The sequence below is a fragment of the Acanthochromis polyacanthus genome, chromosome 9, assembly GCF_021347895.1.
Source record: "Acanthochromis polyacanthus isolate Apoly-LR-REF ecotype Palm Island chromosome 9, KAUST_Apoly_ChrSc, whole genome shotgun sequence".
Lineage (NCBI taxonomy): Eukaryota > Metazoa > Chordata > Actinopteri > Pomacentridae > Acanthochromis > Acanthochromis polyacanthus.
The window spans coordinates 1849091-1868510 of NC_067121.1; the positions used below are offsets into that span (position 1 = coordinate 1849091).

A 19420-nucleotide genomic window follows, 5' to 3' on the forward strand; every position below is an offset into this window, starting at 1 on the left:
TACCCAGCTCTCCCTTCCCCATTTTCACAAAACACCCCCCCACAGGTAGATTATGCACTCCCCTCTTACATACACCCAGACAGCTGCAATACACATGCAAACACACACACACACACACACACACACACACACACACACACACACACACACACACACACACACACACACGTTTGTCCTTCTATCTTAGTGAGGACATCCATAGGCGTAATGCATTTCCTAGAGCCTTACCCTAACCTTAACCATCACAACTGATCGTCTAACCCTAACCCTTACCCTAACCCTAACCAAACCTCAATTCATAGCTGTTCTCTAAAAACAAGTCTTCACCCTCAAACATGGCTGTTTCAAAGTGAGGACCGGCCAGAATGTCCTCACTTTGTAAAAATGTCCTCACTTTGATAGTTAAATGCAGAAAATGGTTCTCACCATGTAGCAAGTACAAGAACACACACAGACACACACACACACACACACACACATACACAAACTCACACACCCACACAACATGACATCATCAGGACATGGTTAGGCACCGAGGCTAGAAGGAAGGAGGGGGGGCAGCCACACTGAGAGGGTCACAGACCAGTGGGGGTTATGGGGGAGGGGGGTGGGGGCAATTGGGTAGGGGGTATGGGGACCAAGGGTTAACACCCCCATGGACAGAAACAGCTCCCCGTGTGGGAGCCCCCCCCCCACCCCCACCCCCCGCCGGTAAAACACTGAAGAATTAAAACACTAGAACTGAAATAAATAAAATAAAAATCTATAAAAATAAGTTAAGATAAAGGTTAAAATATATAAAACCATAAACCCCTAAAGTTCAAAAATGTAGTCATAATAAATAATAATAACAATTAAAAAGCATAAGGAGAAGGGTTAAGAATTATCAAAACTAGTTGAAGGCCTGGTTAAAAAGATGAGTCTTGAGCCTCTTTTTAAAAACATAAACACTCTCTGCAGCCCTGAGGTTCTCCGGCAGGCTGTTCCACAAACGGGGACCATAGTAACCGAATGCCGCCTCCCCGTGTGTTTTAGATCTAACTTGTGGTATAGATAAAAGGCCCGCACCAGAGGGTTGATACGGTAAAAGTAAGTCTGATAAATAAGAAGGCCCAAGACCATTAAAACATTTATAAACTAATAAAAGAACCTTAAAATCGATCCTGAAGCGCACGGGGAGCCAATGCAGCGATTTTAAAACTGGAGTAATATGCTCCCGCCCTCTGGTCCTCGTCAGCACTCATGCGGCTGAATTTTGTAATGGCCTATGTGGTGACAATAGGAGAAATAAATAGCATAAGACCTTTATCTAACCAGCAGAAACTGCAGCACAGCTTCACCTGTTTTCAACATTTCTGATTTTGAAATTTGCAGGAGTGTATCAGCTACTACTAGTAAAACCACTTGCGTGTTGCTTCAAAACATAATAATGTTGGTGTCGGGAGGCAGACACCCTCTCTATTTTAAAGATCAGGCTTAAAACCTTCCTTTTTGACAGATCTTCTAGTTAGGGCTGACTGGGTGACCCTGAGGGGGTCAGCTGGAGTCTCCCTCTTGGACGTCCCTTAGTTCTGCCCCCAGTTCTGCTGCTATAGGCCTATAGGCTGCTGGGGGACCTCTCTGGATGCACTGAGCTCTTCTCTATACACCTTTATATTTAATATATAAACCTATACCGTTATTGCATTACACTAACTCTGTTTGTCCCTGTGTCCTTTCTCCGAGTGTCCCTGGTCCCAGAGCTGGATGCTTCAGATCTGTGGTTGATGTTCCACCAACTGGTCCAGTCTCCATCATGTCCACTGTGGGCTGCTGCTGCTGACCTTCCTCCAGCCCTCTGCTTCCAGCTGTCCATTTCCACCAGTCTACTCTGCATCACCCTCACTTTACTTGATATGCTCTTCTACATACTGTTTGAATTTTACTGCCATCTATACATGTAGTAGATTTAATGCCAGAGCTGTACACCAGAACAGGAAACTATGGATCAGTTTACATGTTAGCTTCTACTTTGTATCGTCTGTCTTATCATGCATGTATCAAATTGTCTGTTTTATGTTCCCTGTTCCCCTCCCCCTCTTTACCCCTCTCTACCTCTTCTGTCCCTCTCAGCCCGCACAACCAATCAATCAATCAATCAATCAGACCTTTATTGTCGTTGTACACTTTCATATACAATGAAATTTCATTTGAGCTGTCCTGCCAATGGCAGCTCGGGCTGCAGCAGCGTTGGGAGCACGCCTGTCTTGAGGAAAAAGAAAGAAAAACAAACATCTTTAACAGGGTATGGGATAATAGCAGAGGGTAAAATGAAAAAAAGGTTCATTATCAAATGTAGCCTCCAAGTTGGGAGATTCAATTTGAGAAGGGATCCTAAAAAAAAACACACCCGCAACAGTCAAAGCATGACGTTAGACAAGGTCAGATGGGATAAGGATAAGGGGTGATGGACGGGTGGCTCCTCACAGCGGTCAGTCTCCTATGCAACTGCTGCGCCATAGGGTGGTGCACTGCGCACGGAAGTCTTACCCACTGTGCATCGCAGTGGAAAGGTTTGCGGAGGCGGCCTTGGAGGGGGGGAATGGGCATGTGTGTGCAATGTGAGCTGAGTCCTCAGTTCATGAGTCCAAGTGTGTGTGTATGCGTGTAGCCAATCTCCTTCCGTCCCAGAACTCTGGTATCTCAGTTCACAGATGGAAGCGATAACACAGCAGGCTGCCATGGAGACGTACTCGGAAGTCCAGAAGTCAACAGGTGTCCTTGGGAGTGGTGGGGGGTTAGAAGAGCTATCTCTTGGACATGAAAAACTTCCAGAGGAGTTTGTTTTATTCCAGGGGCGCCGAAATGTTATCAGTATCATTTTTTGTTTAGTCGGGGGAAGGAGCAATTTGACCTTCCTCCTGGTTGCTCAACTTGTTCGATCTCAGCTGTGGCAATTCTCACCCTGATGGCATCACTCTCCGACTCAAATCAACAGTCACACTTACGTTTGAGTTCGTCATTCCGGTCACCAGCAGCCTTAATCCGATCAATTGCAAGGATCAGCAGAGTTTGGACGTCGTTTCTCTCTGCAGTCCTCCTAATTTTCCAGAAGCTCAGGTCCACAATCAAGCCAATTATCAGCAGACCTGTCATCATAAATCCAAATATGTAGATATCCTCCACATCCTCCACGGATAGGGGTGCCAGGCACATGATCCCCTTCCCCTTTCCCCAGGTGATCACATAACCAGAGGCAAAACTCCCATCTGGGCAGGTAGGCTCCCCTAAGCCTGTGTTCTTTGTCAATCTTGTCAATCGCGTTGAGAGACCAGCTAATCAATTCCATGATCGGTGTTTTGAAGGTCCAGTGCCAATAGATCGCTCCAAATCAGACAAGACAAAAATGCAGCAAGCAGAAACATGAGGGTATGGGGAGAACAGAGATAGAGACGGAGAGAGGAAAAATGCGACCGCCTCCTTCGAGAAGCTAGGGCAGAAGCAGCAGATGGTTCCCCCACATAAAGAGCCGGGTTCTGCTCAAGGTTTTTTCCCTGTTAAAAGGGTGTTTTTTGCCACTGTTGCCTTTGGGCTGCCCTGGGGATCAGGGATATGGGTTCTGTAAAGCATCTTGAGACAATTTCACTGTAATTGGTGCTATATAAACAAAATTGAATTGAATTGAATTAAATTGGTTATGTCTTTGATATCTGACTCAGAGATATTCTTGCTGGGGATCTTCAATGTTACATTCATTACTAAACAACTTGTAAATGTACGTCTGTTTAAATACATTCAAAACATTTCATGAAGCAGTCATGGAGCTGTACATGTTTTATTACAACTTTATTTCATGTCCAGATCTCCTCTGCTGCAGTGACACACTCTGTTGTGTCCTACTGTCACAATGTCTCTGTATCTCGTTTCCTCCTTTTACTTGAAAGACGGCAGAACTCAAGCTGAGTGGATTCCAGCAGTATGTTCACACCTGAACAGCCATGTTCTCTCAGCAGGATGTGAAAATGTTCCAAACAGCTTCACAATATCTCCAATCACTGCTCTGCTGATGAAGGATGTCGTGATAGCAGAAATGAAGCAGTCTGTACCAATACCATATCCATCCAGACATTCAGTTTGGTTCTTCTGCCTGCTCCACCACCACCACAGTCCAGACTCCATCTGGTCTGATCATCAAGGATTGCTTACATACTTCCTCACAATTGTTGTTGAAGCACAGACTAAAGGTGCTTTAAATCTAAAACATCTACTTTTAACCTGTACCATTTCTTACATGTTGTTTCAAGCTTAGTTCTGACATTATGCTTCCACAGATGTTTCAGGATCACGACTTCTCAGCTGTGTGGATTCTCATGTGGGCTTTTAATCGATAACTACGGTTGAAGCTTTTTCCACAGGTTCCACAAGAATATGGCTTCTCACCTGTGTGATGTCTCATGTGGTCAGTCAAAGAGCCTCGTTGACTGAAGCTTTTTCCACAGGTTCCACAAGAATATGGCTTCTCACCTGTGTGAAGTCTCATGTGGTAAGTCAAAGTGCCTCGTTGACTGAAGCTTTTTCCACAGGTTCCACAAGAATATGGCTTCTCACCTGTGTGACGTCTTAAGTGGACAGTCAAATGGGAACGCTGACTGAAGCTTTTTCCACAGGTTCCACAAGAAAACGGCTTCTCACCTGTGTGACGTCTTAAGTGGACAGTCAAATAGGACCGTTGACTGAAGCTTTTACCACATGTGCCACAAGAATATGGCTTTTCCATTTTGTGAACTGCCATGTGCTTATGATGTGCTGATGAACCAGAAAATCTTTTTCCACAGGTGTTACAAACATACGGCTTCTCACCTGTGTGACATGTCATGTGGGCAGTCAAATGGGTCCGTTGACTGAAGCTTTTCCCACAGGTTTCACAAGAATACGGCTTCTCACCTGTGTGACATCTCATGTGGGCAGTCAAATGGGTCCGTCGACCAAAGCTTTTTTCACAGGTTCCACAAGAATATGGCTTCTCACCTGTGTGGGTTCTGTGATGTTTGATTAATTTTGATTTATACCTAAAAGCTTTTCCACAGACCTCGCATGTTGCAGATTTTCTTGCCTTGTCATTATCACACTGTCTCTCTGACAATGGAGCATTGTCGACATCATTACTGTGACTGCTGTTACTCTGATGTCTTGGTTTCTGCTCCATACATCTAGTTGATGCTGAGTCTACATCCTTGCATCCTTCCTGATCTGGGCTCTCAGCTACACAAGAGATGTGAAACAGGAGCTGATCACTGTTTGGTTTTGGTTCACTGTGGTCACTTTCCTCATCAGCAGGAGTCACCTCAAAGGTATCAGTCTCCTGTTTCAATCCAATTAACTCTTCCTCCTGACTGGAGCAGAGTTCATCCTGTTCCATTTTAATTTGAGAAATCTCTGGGTTTGATTGGTCCAGACTGGTGCACAATTCTTCCTGTTCCATTTTCATTTGAGAAATCTCTGGGTTTGATTGGTCCAGACTGGTGCACAATTCTTCCTGTTCCATTTTAATTTGAGAAATCTCTTTGTTTGATTGGTCCAGACTGGTGCAGAGTTCCTCCTGCTGATCTTTAATCCGAAGAGACTCTGGGTCCTCATGGTCCACCATGGAGTTTCTCTCCTGGTCATGGGGCTGATGGTCAACAACAGTCTTCTCATTTTCACAGACATACGACTGTGGGAGCTCTGGAGGGACAAAGACACAAAAGATAATGGTTACTACTGTGATGATGAGAGAGCACACATCTGTCACTTTGTCCAGGACTGGCTGTCCAACAAAATCAGCTCAAGAGTCGAATGTTTGACGCAAAAAGAATATGATGGTTTATAATAGAAGTCGAGGAGCCATGACACAGCAGCAGGAAATCCCCCTCCCCCCGACCCCAGTAGCACTTTTGCTACCAGCGCCACAACACAACATGGCAGGACACAAGAAAGACGACTGTAACGAACAACTTGTGCCTAAAAAACAGCACACCTCCAAAATTTGGGAGTACTACGGTTTTAGGACACGGGACGAGTCACAGACGCAAGAACTTTGCAAGTCATGCCGAAAAATTGTGGCTACGTTGCGAAGAAACACTACAAATCTGCACAGCCACCTCGAACACAACCACAAGGAACTGAATGCCGTTTCCTTCCATTCTAAAACACCATGAGCTACTCCCATGAAGGCAGACAAACGAAGGGCAAGCACACAGACAACCATTGGTGAAAGTTTTTCTTCTGTTACGCCATATGAAAAAAACCTCCAAGCGCCACCAAGGTTTAACTGCGGCCATTACACGTTATACCGTGAAATGCACACTCTCTGTTAATGTCGCGTGCAAAGAAGGCTTTTTGGATACGCTGAAAGAATTCAACCGCAGATATCAAGTGCCATCACAGAACTATTTACCATTTGCCATTCCACAGATGTACGAGGCATGCTTGGGGTCTGTAAAAGTGGAGCTTAATAATGTGGATTTCTTTGGAAGCACCACAGATTTATGGTCCAGTCGTACTACTGAGCCCTACATCAGTTTTACTGTTCACTTTCTCACAATGACTTTGAACTGAAAACACGCTGCTTAGAAGTCTCCTACTTTCCGGACTCCCACACCGTTGAAAATATAGCGACTGCCCTGTGGGATGTGTTGATGACCTGGGGGTTGCAAGAAGAGAAACAAGTGGCTATCACATCGGACAACGGCACTAATATCCAATATATATCGATATCGCAGTTCTTGACACCCATATCGCAGATCACACATATTTCCAATATCGTGTAGCCCGAGACACCATATTATGAGCCCATCCTCTCTTGCTCACAATGTGTCTCAGTTCACCGTTAACTATTCACCTGAACACTTCATGATGTTCTACATGTGTAGCGGAGTTAATGATTCCACTTGCCATCTCATATTACAGATTTGGTTCCCATGGTGACCACCGGATATGGCGTGGACGCACAACGTCCGGGCCCGTGCAGACTTGGGGTGTGTTCCCCCACATTGCGGTCTCAGTCTGCTGTGTCTGGTTGCCGTGGTAAGATGACCAATTTAAGCTCCGTTAGCAAAATGCTAATTAAGTTTAACCTCCGTGCTGAATAAATCGTTTTGTGTTTTTAAAATTATCTGGAGGTTACCACGTGTGTGACTGTGAGAGTAATATCAGTGTGTTTAACCAGCTCCTGCAAATAAACATCGGATTTGATGCCAAAAGGGAAGATGCTCCGTGTTTGATTACCTACACAATGCAAGAGAGAGGACACAACCACTACAATGGTGCCGTGACCCCGTCTACTTCCTGGGATTCCATCGCTTCGTCATGGGAGTGTTGCAATTCTCTGCCTGTCAAAGCCAGCGGCCCGACACAGTCTGAGTCGCCTCCGTGGATTGCAGTCGGCAAAAGGACATCTCTGGTGTTTTATTTCTGGTGGAAATTTTTCCAAAATAAAATATAGTTAAAAAAAGAAAGACTGAACATCTTTAACGGTGGAAAATTTAGGTAAATGAGGTTTACTGAGTGACTGTGAGATTACAGGGTAAGAATATGTAACTATTCTCTCGAATAGGTAACTGTACATTTGGTACAGTCTATATTTTACTAGAAACTATGTTCTGTCTTTAGGACCTTTTGTTCTTTTATTGTTTTGAGTTTTGTGTTTCTTAGTAACAATGGATGAGTTCAACTTGAGTAGTTTTGACAGGGGTCGGAAATTGTGGGTCGTCTGCCGAGTCATATGTGTCTCTCTGCTGGCAGTACAGTCATTGTGGAGCCAAGTGAGTCTCGAACAGTGCCTAGGACAGTTATGGTGGGATGGACAGTAACACCATTGTGGGGCAATGGTTGGGTCCCAGTGAGAGTCATTAACCCCTCCCATAAACCAGAGACTCTTAGATACAACTGCAAGATCACTGACGTGTCTCCCTGTGTCACCCTAGAAGACTTTGACATCGATTATCTGTATGAAAATGACAAAACTGACAATGTGAAATGCAATGTGACATAAGACTGCTGATCAGAGTGACACCGGTAGCGAGAAAAGTTTGACTGTTGACTCTGAATGCCATCTACACAGACCTACCAGTTCAGCCCTGTGTGACTTCGGACTGCAGGACATTGACTCAAGTGAGCTTTCTCCATTCTGGAAAACAAAATTAGTTGATTTGGTGGCCAAGAATGAATCCATCTTCTTCTGTCATAGTCTTGACTGTGGAAAGGCCAAACACTTTGTTCACCGGATCCGAGTGACAGCAGACCACTCAGGGTGCCCTATCAATGGCTGTCCCCTTCCGACTACGAGAAGTTATGTTTAGCTCTGAATGAAATGGAGGAGCGGGACATCATAAGGAAGTCTTCAGTGTGTCACTACTAGTACTGGTTTGGAAGGAAAATGGACATCTGCGTCGTTGCACTAATTTTCATTGGCTGAATGCATGCACAATTAAGGATGTGCATCCCCTACCTCACCAGGCCAATGCATTGGCTGCTCTCGGAGGAAATGCATTCTTTTTGACCATGGACTTGACCTCTGGTTACTACAATGTCGAGGTCCATGAAGAAGACAAAAAGTTCACTGCATTCACCTCTCCTTTCGGGCTGTATGAATACAACAGGCTTCCACAGGGTCTCTGAAACAGCCCAGCTACATTCATGCAGATGATGATGGGCATCTTTGGAGATCAGAACTTCCTTAGCCTCCTTTGTTACCTTGATGACATTCTTGTCTTTGCTCCAAATGAACAGGTGGCTTTGCAAAGGCTGGAGATTGTGTTTGAGAGGCTAAAGGCCTCAAGCTTGCTCCCAAAAAGTGCCACTTCATGCGATCATCTGTGAAGTTCTTGGGGCACATTGTAACCAAGGATGGCATCTCCACTGACTCAGAGAAAGTCAGAGCTACAGTGGACATCAGTGAGAATGACTTGATGGCCGATAACACCAGCGTTCCCTCTCCCTCCAAGATAAGATCGTTTCTTGTCGGGATGCACCGATGCCGATACTGGTATCGGGCATCGATCTGATACCAGGCATGAGTACTCATACTCGTACTCATAAAATGGCCAACGATACACGACACCGATACACTTGACTGCAACGCGGGCAGCGACAAGTCACGTCAGCAGTGTGGAACTATTTTCAGGTGAATGAGAATGACAAAAACAAAGCAGAATGCAAATTATGTCCAGCAAAAGTGTCCAGAGGAGGAACAAAATCTACCACTTACAACACAAGCAACTTGATTAAACATTTGAAATCCTAGCACGATGCAGAATATAAGGAGTTAATTCCCGACACCAACAAGAGACAACCAACTTTGCAGCAGATGCTGGCTAAGCAGGAGAAAATGTTCAGAGACAACCCACGTGCGGTCAAAATCACAGATGCCCTTGCCGAGTATACTTCCCTGGATGACCAGCCACTGTCCGTGGTCAAAAATTTGGGATTCTGGCGTCTTCTCTGCATACTGGAGCTGAGGTATGAAATTCCTAGCCATACCCATATCACAGACACAGTGCTACCGAAGCTGCATGACACATCCACAACCTATTCCATGATGTTAAAACTTTAAGCTTCACCACGGACATTTGGAGCAGCAGCGTCAGCTCAGTGTCTCTCATCAGCCTGACTGCACAGTCGATTGATGATTATTTTAAGCTGCAGAAGGCCATACTGCATGCAAAACAATTCAGAGGTTGGCACACCGGCCAAGCCATTGCAGATGAGTTTGATGTTATGCTTCAGACGTGGGCCATTAATAAAAGTGCAGTTCATGTTGTGCTACGAGATAACGCGAAGAACATGGTGAAAGCCATGCGTCATGTGGAGCTTCTGATCCTCCCATGTGTCGCACACACATTGCAGCTGGCTGTAAACGAGGGGCTGCTGGCTCAGAGAAATGTAGCCGATGCAGTGGCAGTGGGACGAAAAATTGTTGGACATTTTAAACACTCCGCTTTAGCCTACTCCCAACTGGAGGACATACAAGTGTAACTCAACCAGCCTGTTAAAAGACTCCAACAGGATGTTCCGACCCGCTGGAACAGCACTTATTACATGCTTCAGTCTCTCATTGGGAATATTTGGGTCAGACTACGACCTTCCTGACAACTTCATTGTCACCGCTCACCAGTGGTCACTTTTTGAGAAAATTTTGTCTGTGCTTGCTCCGTTTGAGGAACTAACCCGAAAAATGAGCTCACGTGATGCACTTGCATCTGATGTCATTCCTGCTGTGACCGTGCTTATGAGACTTCTGACCAATGAAACGGACGAGGACCATGGCATTAAAACCATGAAGGAGACTTTGGCTGCAGCCGTCAAGAGGCACCTCGGTGACGGGGAAACAAACCCAATGTACTGCATCGGGACTCTTCTCGATCCGAGGTAAAGTGTGTGTCTGTCTGTCTGCCTGCATGTCTTTGTGTGTCCCTTTTAACCAGATAAAATATTATTACTGCTTTTTTAGGTACAAAGATCGCTTTTTCTCAAACACTGACACTGCTACAGAGGCCAAGGAGATGCTGATGCTGCGCAGGATGTCCACAGGAGAGGCAGACAAGCAGGAGGATCTTGGAGATCCACCTGTCAGAAAGCTTCGTAAGGTGCAAGCCAGCAGCAGTCTGGACAGTTTGATGAGATAGCAGGTGAACGGGAATCAACATCACCGGGCCTTGCACCAGTGGGAGCTGCCATTCAGTTAGAGACATATCTCGGAGAGACCAGAACTGCTCGAGAGGAAAACCCTCTACAATACTGGGGGGCTCACAGAGTGCGATTTCCAATTCTGGCTCAAATGTCAAAGAGATACCCGTCAGCCCCATGCAGCAGTGTGGACAGTGAACGTCTGTTCAGCTCAGTGCCCCACATTGTTGATGAAAAACGCAACAGACTCACAGCTGAAAATGCAGAGAAGCTTCTTTTGATCAAAAAGAACCTGCCCCTCACTTACACAAAGTAAGTTTAATCATCACAGACAGATGCTGTGATGACATGTTGATCGCTTGAGATACTCAGCCAGTTTTATGTTGGTTCTTGAATGAATATTTTGAGTAAATGTTGAAGTTAAATATGTGGCAAAGCTGTTAAAACCACAGAAGCAGAAAGCGACAATTTTACACTCAGGTCTTTTGGTGATGTGTGACAGTGGAATGTTTAAAACACTTTTGTTAAATGCCAGCACTCAGTATGTGACAATGTTTTACTGGAATCTTACAATATGTGTGGCAGTGTAATGTTTATAAAAGCACTAATGTTGAATGTCAGTATATGACAATTTTGTTAAATTTTGTTTGTACTGCAGTGAAACTTGTGACAGTCACCCATGTACAAGAAAATCAAATAACAGACGATATCTGTGGAAAAATTAAAAAAAATAATCAAAATAACTATGTGTAATGGCGTAAGTACTCGGTATCGTGAGTACTCAAATCCAAGTACCCGTACACTACTCGTTTTGGAAAACAGTGGTATCGGTGCATCCCTAGTTTCTTGGTGTGGTTGGATTTTACCAGCAATTCTTTGAGGAATACTCATACATTAGTAAGCCCCTGTTTGCCCTGACATCTGCCGTGAAGAGACCATGACACGCTAAAGGAAAAAGATGTTCATCTGTGACCAGAAAGTGCACTTCTGCTGACTGGACAACTGAATGTAGTGAAGCTTTTGTAAAGTTGAAATGGACTCTGTTGGATAACGCCACTCCAGATCACCCTGACTTCAGCAAGCCATTTTTGCTGTCCATTGATGCCTCCTCCTTTTGGCCTTGGTGCTGTGTTGTCTCAGCTAGCAGAGGTTGATGATGTTGCTCAACCTATAGCGTTTGCCAGCAAGTCTCTTAACTTTGCACAGTCTCGCCATCCAGCCCACAGACTGGAGTTTTTGGTGCTTAAATGGGCTGTTTGTGATAAATGCAGTCACTGGTTGAGAGCTCACTCTTTCATTGTGTGGACTGACAACAATCCACTGACCTACATCATCAGTAAGCCCAAACTCGATGCCTGTGAACAAAGATAGGTTGCGAAGCTTGCCCCTTTTGACTTTGACATCAAGTACATTCCAGGCCCTAAGGATGTAGTCGCGGATGCTCTCAGTCATGAGCCTTTTGCGCATCCAAGCATGCTCCATCATCTCACAAATGTCCCTTATGGTGCGCTCATGGAGGCAGCAAATGCTCTGAACTCTGTGTGCAGGATGTTTTTCACCATTCCTGTGATCCTCAAGCAATGCTACAGATGCATCATCAAGCAACTGTGGCGTCCAAAAATGTTGGGTCACAGGCCGTGGATTCGTGCATCTCGCAGCAGATGGTGTCTGCAGTTCTGGTTCGGTCTTTGGACCAAGAGCACCTGCTACCCCAAGTCTTCCTCTTGCCTCAGCTTGTTAAACCCATCCAACCTTCTGAGCTGTCTGAGGTTCGTCCCCTGCCGAGGGATAAATTGATGGCAATGCAGCGTGTTGATCTGTGTTTGAGCCATGTGCTTCAGTTTGTGGAGCGTCGGAGGCGCCCGTCTAGACGTGAACGTACACATGAACCAGCTGATGCTTTGCGCATCGTAAGGCATTGGGAAAAGCTCACAGTCAGATCAGGTGTGCTACCAAGGACGCCGTTACAGGGAGAAAGACGTACCGGTATGTTGTGCCCTTTGCACTGAAAGAGAGCGTTCTGAAGGGGGTACATGATGAGGCGGGGCATCAAGGCCAGAGACGGACGCTGTACCTGAGTAGGTGCTTTACCTAGTGCACTTTACTCAGGACTCGGCAAAATCTCACTGTCGAGACTGCAGCTAGTTCAGAACGCTGCTGCTCACCTTTTAACAAGATCACGAAAATTCAATCGCGTAACTCCCATCCTCCAATCCCTCTACTGGCTCCCCATGCACCTCCATATTGATTTTAAAATTCTTTAAACTCCTAGGCTGCCTGTTGACTTGATGTTTGGGTCAGTTCTTCTCGATGACCACATGGTGGACTATGATGCGTCATTCTAATTCTTCAGGAATGGTCATTGACTGGAACGCTTGATATCGGTAATGTGAACAGTACTGTATTGTTTTCTTTATCTTTCTCCATGCATTCTTGTATGTAGTTGATACCTGATATAGTGTTCCATGATGCTCTCACAGCGCATATCTGTTTTTTTTGTTTTCTTTATTTTTTTATTTTTGCTGTTCTTATGGTGATTTTGTTTTCATTGGGATGTGCAAGTGGAGATCAGTAGGGGGGAGTGTAGGAGTTAATCATTCCATTTGCCATCTCAAATTACATATTTGGTTCCCATGGTGACCACCGGAAATGGTGTGGACGCACACGTCCGGGCCCCTGCACACTTTTTATTTATCTTTTAACACAAAGAGGTTATACAGGGTGTTAACTGAGAATGGCATAGAGAATAACACAAAATGGAAACAACAACTTATTCATATTACAGTGCAAACACAAAGAGTCATATAAAGGGAGAATTACAACCATATGGTAACAGATCATATTCGTCCATATTGTGAGCAGAAGAGGATGAAATTCACTAATAATTAATAACATAAACAAATTTATATTAAATCAGGGAATTTTAAGTATTTAATAAACAAGTCTGATATTTTTATGTCTTTGCTGTTTGATGATGATGTTATTGTATTAAAGTATTGTTTACGTTCATTTTCAAAGTATTTTCCATTTGTTTTTTTCTTTGCCCATTTTGTTTTGTGAATATGAAATTCACCCAGCATGATGATAAACTAACAAAAGGGAAAGATCGTGAGTTATGGAGGGATTTTCAAACTAAAAGAGGATGTGGCTCTCCTGGAGGCTGATCCTGTGTCTGGTTTTGTTCTGGATTAGGTTTTGTAGATGATTCCAGAGGTTTTTACTGTATGAGCATTGATTAAAGAGGTGGATGATGGTTTCTGGTTCTGTTTGGCAAAAGTCAGTTATAGTCTATATTTAATTTAAACCTCTCCGGGTTTTTTTTACGGATATACATTGTGACAGATTCTGTATGATATTTCTTTGACCTTATTGTGAACGAGCAGCTTCTCTCCAACCAGCCAGTTTATTTCCCCGTACAGTGAACTCCAGTAAGAGTTGGCTGCCGGTCGATTGGAGGGTTGAATGAGATTCCTGATGAATTTATTTGAGCAGACTTTGGTTGTTATCTGTGTTATGGATGAATAATTTGGCCTCATTTTTCTGAGTCAGAGGGTGGAACCTTTCAGGAGCTGCAGAATTTCTATTGCTATTGTGTTGGAAATTGTAGTGTATTCGGTTTGTGAGATTGTGAGATGGTATTGCCCCGCCCGCAGGACACTGAGATCTGCATAAGCATTTTACTAAATGCCTGAAGCTGCAAACTCGATGATAGAAACACTACACACCCATGGAAAGCTTAGATTCTCATGAATCCGCCGGTATAAACCACTTTCAGATGTGATTACCACAGCGGGTAATATAAACACATTTATCCGACAACCAAGAAATCACGTAAACGTGAACAACTCACCTTTGAAGGCTCATAAACACTCATAACTGGTCACAAATGAAAATATTCCACAAAAAAACAGCCATAATCCAAGCTAGGCATCCAGACAAAACAAGCCAGTATAATATTTTGTCCAAAACATGTCTTGAAATCAGTAAATAATCCACAAATAACTCGGCTCCGTGCGCGTCGCGATGCGTGCGCCGTACTCTCTACATTTCTCTTCATATCTTTATGAAAGCTTATGTGACATATTATTTTTATCGAACTACAGCTCAAAATGGCGGCTGAACTCTCACCTTTTGATTGACATCGCAGTTCAACCAATCAAGTGGCTCTGGTGGGCCTTCCTGAGCTAAACAGCCAACCGTCGTCGCTGGTGACAAATTTGGACGGGACTTGTTTCCCTAGTAACTGTGAGCAAATCACGTCGGAGGAAACTTTTGACTGACAGGCCTTGTAGCCAATGAGCAAAACAGCCTGGTTTAGCACGGTTGTGTGAATTTTCACACCTCCCCCCCCTGCTGCTCTGTGTGTCTGCAGCTGGGAGCACAGAGTGTCCCACTGTAGTGCTCCTCACTGCAGTTGATTATTGACTGCTTTTTGAGTTGTTTATGAGTTTTTGGAGTGAAAATAACTTCAAAACGGTCTGAAAAACACAAATATACCATTGTGCCCAGGGTGTACAGAGGGTGTACAAAAATGTACAACGCCTGTGCATATCTCTACAAATACATGAGTGAAACACTCATTTCTTGTAGTATTGCTCTGAAATTTTGACCTGAACTATGTAATACCCCAGGCTGTTGCCTTTTTGTGTTTTCAAGCTGTCACAGTGCTGCCACACTGATTTTCAGGTGTTTTATTAGGGAAAAAATTTAGGCGAAAATAAAATTCATTTTATGTTCCAACATAAAATACTCTGTGCCAGTAGCACCTAGAGTAATTCTGACTGCACTGGGTGAAAATTCAGGTTGTCAGCTTTCAAATGAGACCCCAACCACGCCTGTACTCCAAACAGTTCAAGAACAGCATTCTGTTTACTTTCTGTAAATCTCAGTAGAAATTTCAGACGAAAAGTGACTGAAGCTTAAAGGGCTGTAATGTAAGATTTGTCCTTTTTCGTCGATAAACTGATTGACCCATAATACTCCCTGATCAAACCAAGGTTTGTAAAATATGGCTTTGTTTCTGTGCTGTATGTGTTGTGTTGTTTCCAGTGTTGGGACTAATGCATTACAAAGTAACGCGTTCCAGGGGTCTGTTTCACGAAGCAGGTTCACTGAAAACTCTGAGTTTTTTAACCTTGAAATGAGGGAAACTCAGAGTTTTCTGTTTCATGAAGCGAGGTAACTTAACCCTGAGACAGAGGGGTAACTCTAGCCTGTTTCACAAAGAGGGGTAACTTCAACTCTCGGTCAGTTACCGCAGTAACAGACTCTATGACTCTAACCTGGTCACCAGCAGGTTTATCTGAGAAAACCTCCAGTTTCTCTCCGTCTCCGCCCTCTTTCAGCCACACACTGTTTCATTTCCTCATTCATTCAGTCAGTAAGCGAGCGAGTTTTGGCGCAGAACAGCTTTTATTAACGATCCAGTGGATAAAGGAGCAGCATTACTGCACAGATCATTAAATATTCGTCGGTAGATTGTTATCAGACCGAGCATAAATGTTCTCGCATTTCCGGACAATTATCGGTTTGAGCGGTACCGTTTCGTATTCGTTTCAAGTCCATAATCTACATAAACAACCTAATCCGTCCTTACATTTACATTACCAACCAGTCATGCTCTCACATCCAGCAGATATTGTGTGCTGCGCTGCGGTTCTTTGCAAATGGAAGTTTTTATATGATGTCAGAGATGCAGAGTAAGACAACTGTATGGAGGACAGTCAGAAAAGTTTTCCTGGCTCTGAAACCACTTTTACTCATCATTGTGGTTTTCCTGGACATAAACCTGTCAGAACATCAGGAGGATCCACAGGATTGCAGGTGAATGATGTAGAGATCTGTTACATTCATTTTAAATCATATTCTGTTAATGACATTGTGCTGCAGCCTCAGACTGGGATCAGTCATTTTAATTTCTTTTAGGATTTCCCAGTGTGATTGGCTGCATAGATGCACACACATCCCCATCACAGCTCCCTCACATCATGAACAGGAAGTCCATTCACAGCATAAATGTGCAGGTAGGCTACAGGTAGACTGACTACTGTTTCTAAATGTTAAAGACTGCATCATAGTTCAACATCTGTCATTCTCTGCACTGTCCAGATCATATGTGATGCTGCACACATCATTTCTAATGTGGAGGCCACGTGGTCTGGGTCTGTTCATGACTCCAGGATTTATGGAGAGTCTAACCTGAGCAACAGACTGCAGCGTGGTCAGCAGCATAAAGATTTTCACAATAGAATTCTCTTGTCTCCCTCCTTTAATATGCTCTGATGTATCCACTATACATTACAGGAGAGTTTGATGGCCTTCTGCTGGGTGACAGGGGTTACCATGACAACCCAGGCTGATGACCTCATACCCTGACCCTGAACCAGGCCCCCAACAGAACTTCAACCGGACTCACTGCAGGACCAGAGCCCGGGTGGAGATGACCATAGGCCTGCTGAAAGCCCGTTTCCAGAGCCTACGTCTCCTCAGGGTGACCCCTGAGAGGGCCTGTGATATTACTGTGGCATGTGTTGTTCTTCATAATATTACCACTATTAGAGGAGAGCAACAGCCTGCCCTACAAACTGAAGACCCAGATGATGAGCCCATCCACCTGCAGCTATCCAGGACAGCAGAGCAGTCAGAGACACCGTATGCAAGAATCACTTTAGAGTTTAAGTCTCCATCATCACCACCACAGCAAATAAAGACATGATACACATTTCATTTGCTCTTTTTATTTCCTACAAATAAACAGTTCAGTTCATGTTCCAGTAGTTAACATAATTCACCTGTGACCATCACCACCTCTAACTTGTGCTCCAGTATTTCAGTTTCCAGATCTGCCCTCCTAATCTGTTTTTTGGATTTTTCTCAGCAAATGCAGTTTGTAAATCTGTTTTACTGATAACTGGGAATACATAGAGGACATTAAATGATACAGTTGCACATGAATTCCACAGAATGAAGCTCTGGTGTTTCCTGAACATCCATCTCACTGTGTCAGTCTGTGCAGTGGAAGCTGAGGAACCATCCTGCTGCTGTCCAGCCATGCTCTGTTAAAAAGGATGAGAATGTGCAACACTTCAGTGTAGGCTAAATGTCACACTCTATATTCCACCCAGAATGTGAATGAGAAGAGAACTATCAGTAACATCCTCTGTATGCCTTTCTGGATCCCCCTCTGTAAAGGCAGCAGACACAGTTTCATCCTCTTCATCCTAGATCAGTGACATGTTTCAGTAAACTTAAACTACCATTTGGATCAATCTGTGGAGTGTTGACTACTTACAGTTACAATATATATATATATATATATATATACATACATATGTGCATACATGACCTTTTATACCACCGTTTTACAGGCATCTGCTTCTTTCTGTTGGCTGAGCAGAAGTCTATGTTAGTTTAAATAGGCTTAATTATTTAACAGGACATGATATGGATGCAGACATTTAGGCTATGTGTGGATAAAACAACTGCACAGTCAAACAGCCACTTAATATTTAGGCTACTTTACAATGTAAAACATGATCAACATGAAGTACCTCCATGAGATAGATGAACAATGTTTTTATATTTCATCTTAAGCTGCTGCCCGTCAGGATTTCCTCTAAATGAAATAACTTCATATTCTACCGTTCAGACAGTTATTCCCTGTAATATTATTACGATTACAAAGGACTACATTTAAACTTACGCATTGATCCGGGCTGTTCTCCACGCCGTCTCTCTCTCTTTTGCAGCTGCAGCGGTGTTGCACTTCTTTCTAAAAACGTGTTCAAACTCGCCGTATGAGCGCGTTAAAAACTTCCAGTTCAAAAACGCAGCCTTTCGCTTCCCCGTTTCCATGGTGACTCGTCGAATCGGGGTTCCATTGATGCTGTCTTTTCAGAGTTGTGGTGCACGGGCGTAACTCCGGGTCAAACTACTCCGAGTTAATTAACCCAACTCATATCAGCCGTTGTGAAACCGAAAACTCAGAGTTTTCTATCTCAGAGTAGATCAACTCAGAGTTGAGGAAGAAACTCAGAGTTTCTTGAACCTGCTTCGTGAAACAGGCCCCTGGAGCGCAATTACTTTTCTCGGTAACGAGTACTCTAACGCGTTGTTATTAAAATTCAGTAAGTCAACTACCGTTACTACGTGGTGCGTTACAGCGTTATTTTTTAGTTACTTATTTTATGCAGATTATGAACTGCATTGTCCTCTGACTCCTGAATATCCCTGCATCACTCATGTTACGTCACGTACAACCCCCGACCCACCGCGAGACGCGCTGTTTATGTTTACCAAGGAACAACTGAAACAGTAATGGCGGCGCCGGCCGAAGAGGAGAGTGTGAACACGCCGAGTTTCTCCTCATGGAGATATTCTCACTATTTTACATTCGTCGAGCTAAAAGAAAACAACATTAAAGTTAAATGTAAGATGTGTTTCGGGATCCTATCTGCTTTCCGAAACAGCAATAGTAACCTCATTAAACATCTCCAGAGAAGACACCCTGGGACGAAGCTAGTAGCCAGGCCTCCTGGTGCCTCCTCCGACCCGCCGACCGACAACGACGATGGCGGTCCACCTCGACCTAAGCAGCAACAGCTACAGCTGAATTATAACCTGGGGACGGTTAGCAAGAAGGCACAGGTGGATAAAGCCTTGCAGCCTATTTCTACAGTGGAGTCGCCCGCTTTCAGGCATCTAGTAAGCATGAACCATGTACAGACGGCCCACGGCAAATGTCCCGGAAAACCTTTTCCGACTACCTGGAGAAAGA

The 19420-nt window shown here is 44.2% G+C and overlaps 1 protein-coding gene and 2 long non-coding RNA genes across 7 annotated transcripts in view; 2 read left to right on the top strand and 1 right to left on the bottom strand.

Moving 5' to 3' along the window:
• Positions 1 to 19420, bottom strand: part of LOC127535530 (zinc finger protein OZF-like) — a 104773-nt gene that overhangs the window by 78272 nt on the left and 7081 nt on the right. The window contains exons 2-3 of one of the 5 annotated variants that reach the window (XM_051953812.1): positions 5008 to 5703; positions 3799 to 4923 (exon numbers count right to left, since the gene is read on the bottom strand). The exons of 3 other annotated variants lie outside the window; for them this stretch is intronic. In XM_051953812.1, the coding sequence (XP_051809772.1) occupies positions 4322 to 4923; positions 5008 to 5703 (1298 nt within the window). In that variant the 3' untranslated portion in view covers positions 3799 to 4321. Of the gene's footprint in view, positions 1 to 3798; positions 5704 to 19420 lie in introns of those variants that run through there. One more of the 5 variants, XM_051953811.1, reaches the window with a different exon arrangement.
• Positions 8397 to 11387, top strand: LOC127535581 (uncharacterized). The gene is made up of 2 exons (XR_007944448.1): positions 8397 to 10386; positions 10469 to 11387. It is a non-coding gene; the product is annotated as an uncharacterized LOC127535581 (long non-coding RNA).
• Positions 16474 to 17370, top strand: LOC127535571 (uncharacterized). Its single transcript, XR_007944425.1, has 2 exons — positions 16474 to 16667; positions 16753 to 17370. It is a non-coding gene; the product is annotated as an uncharacterized LOC127535571 (long non-coding RNA).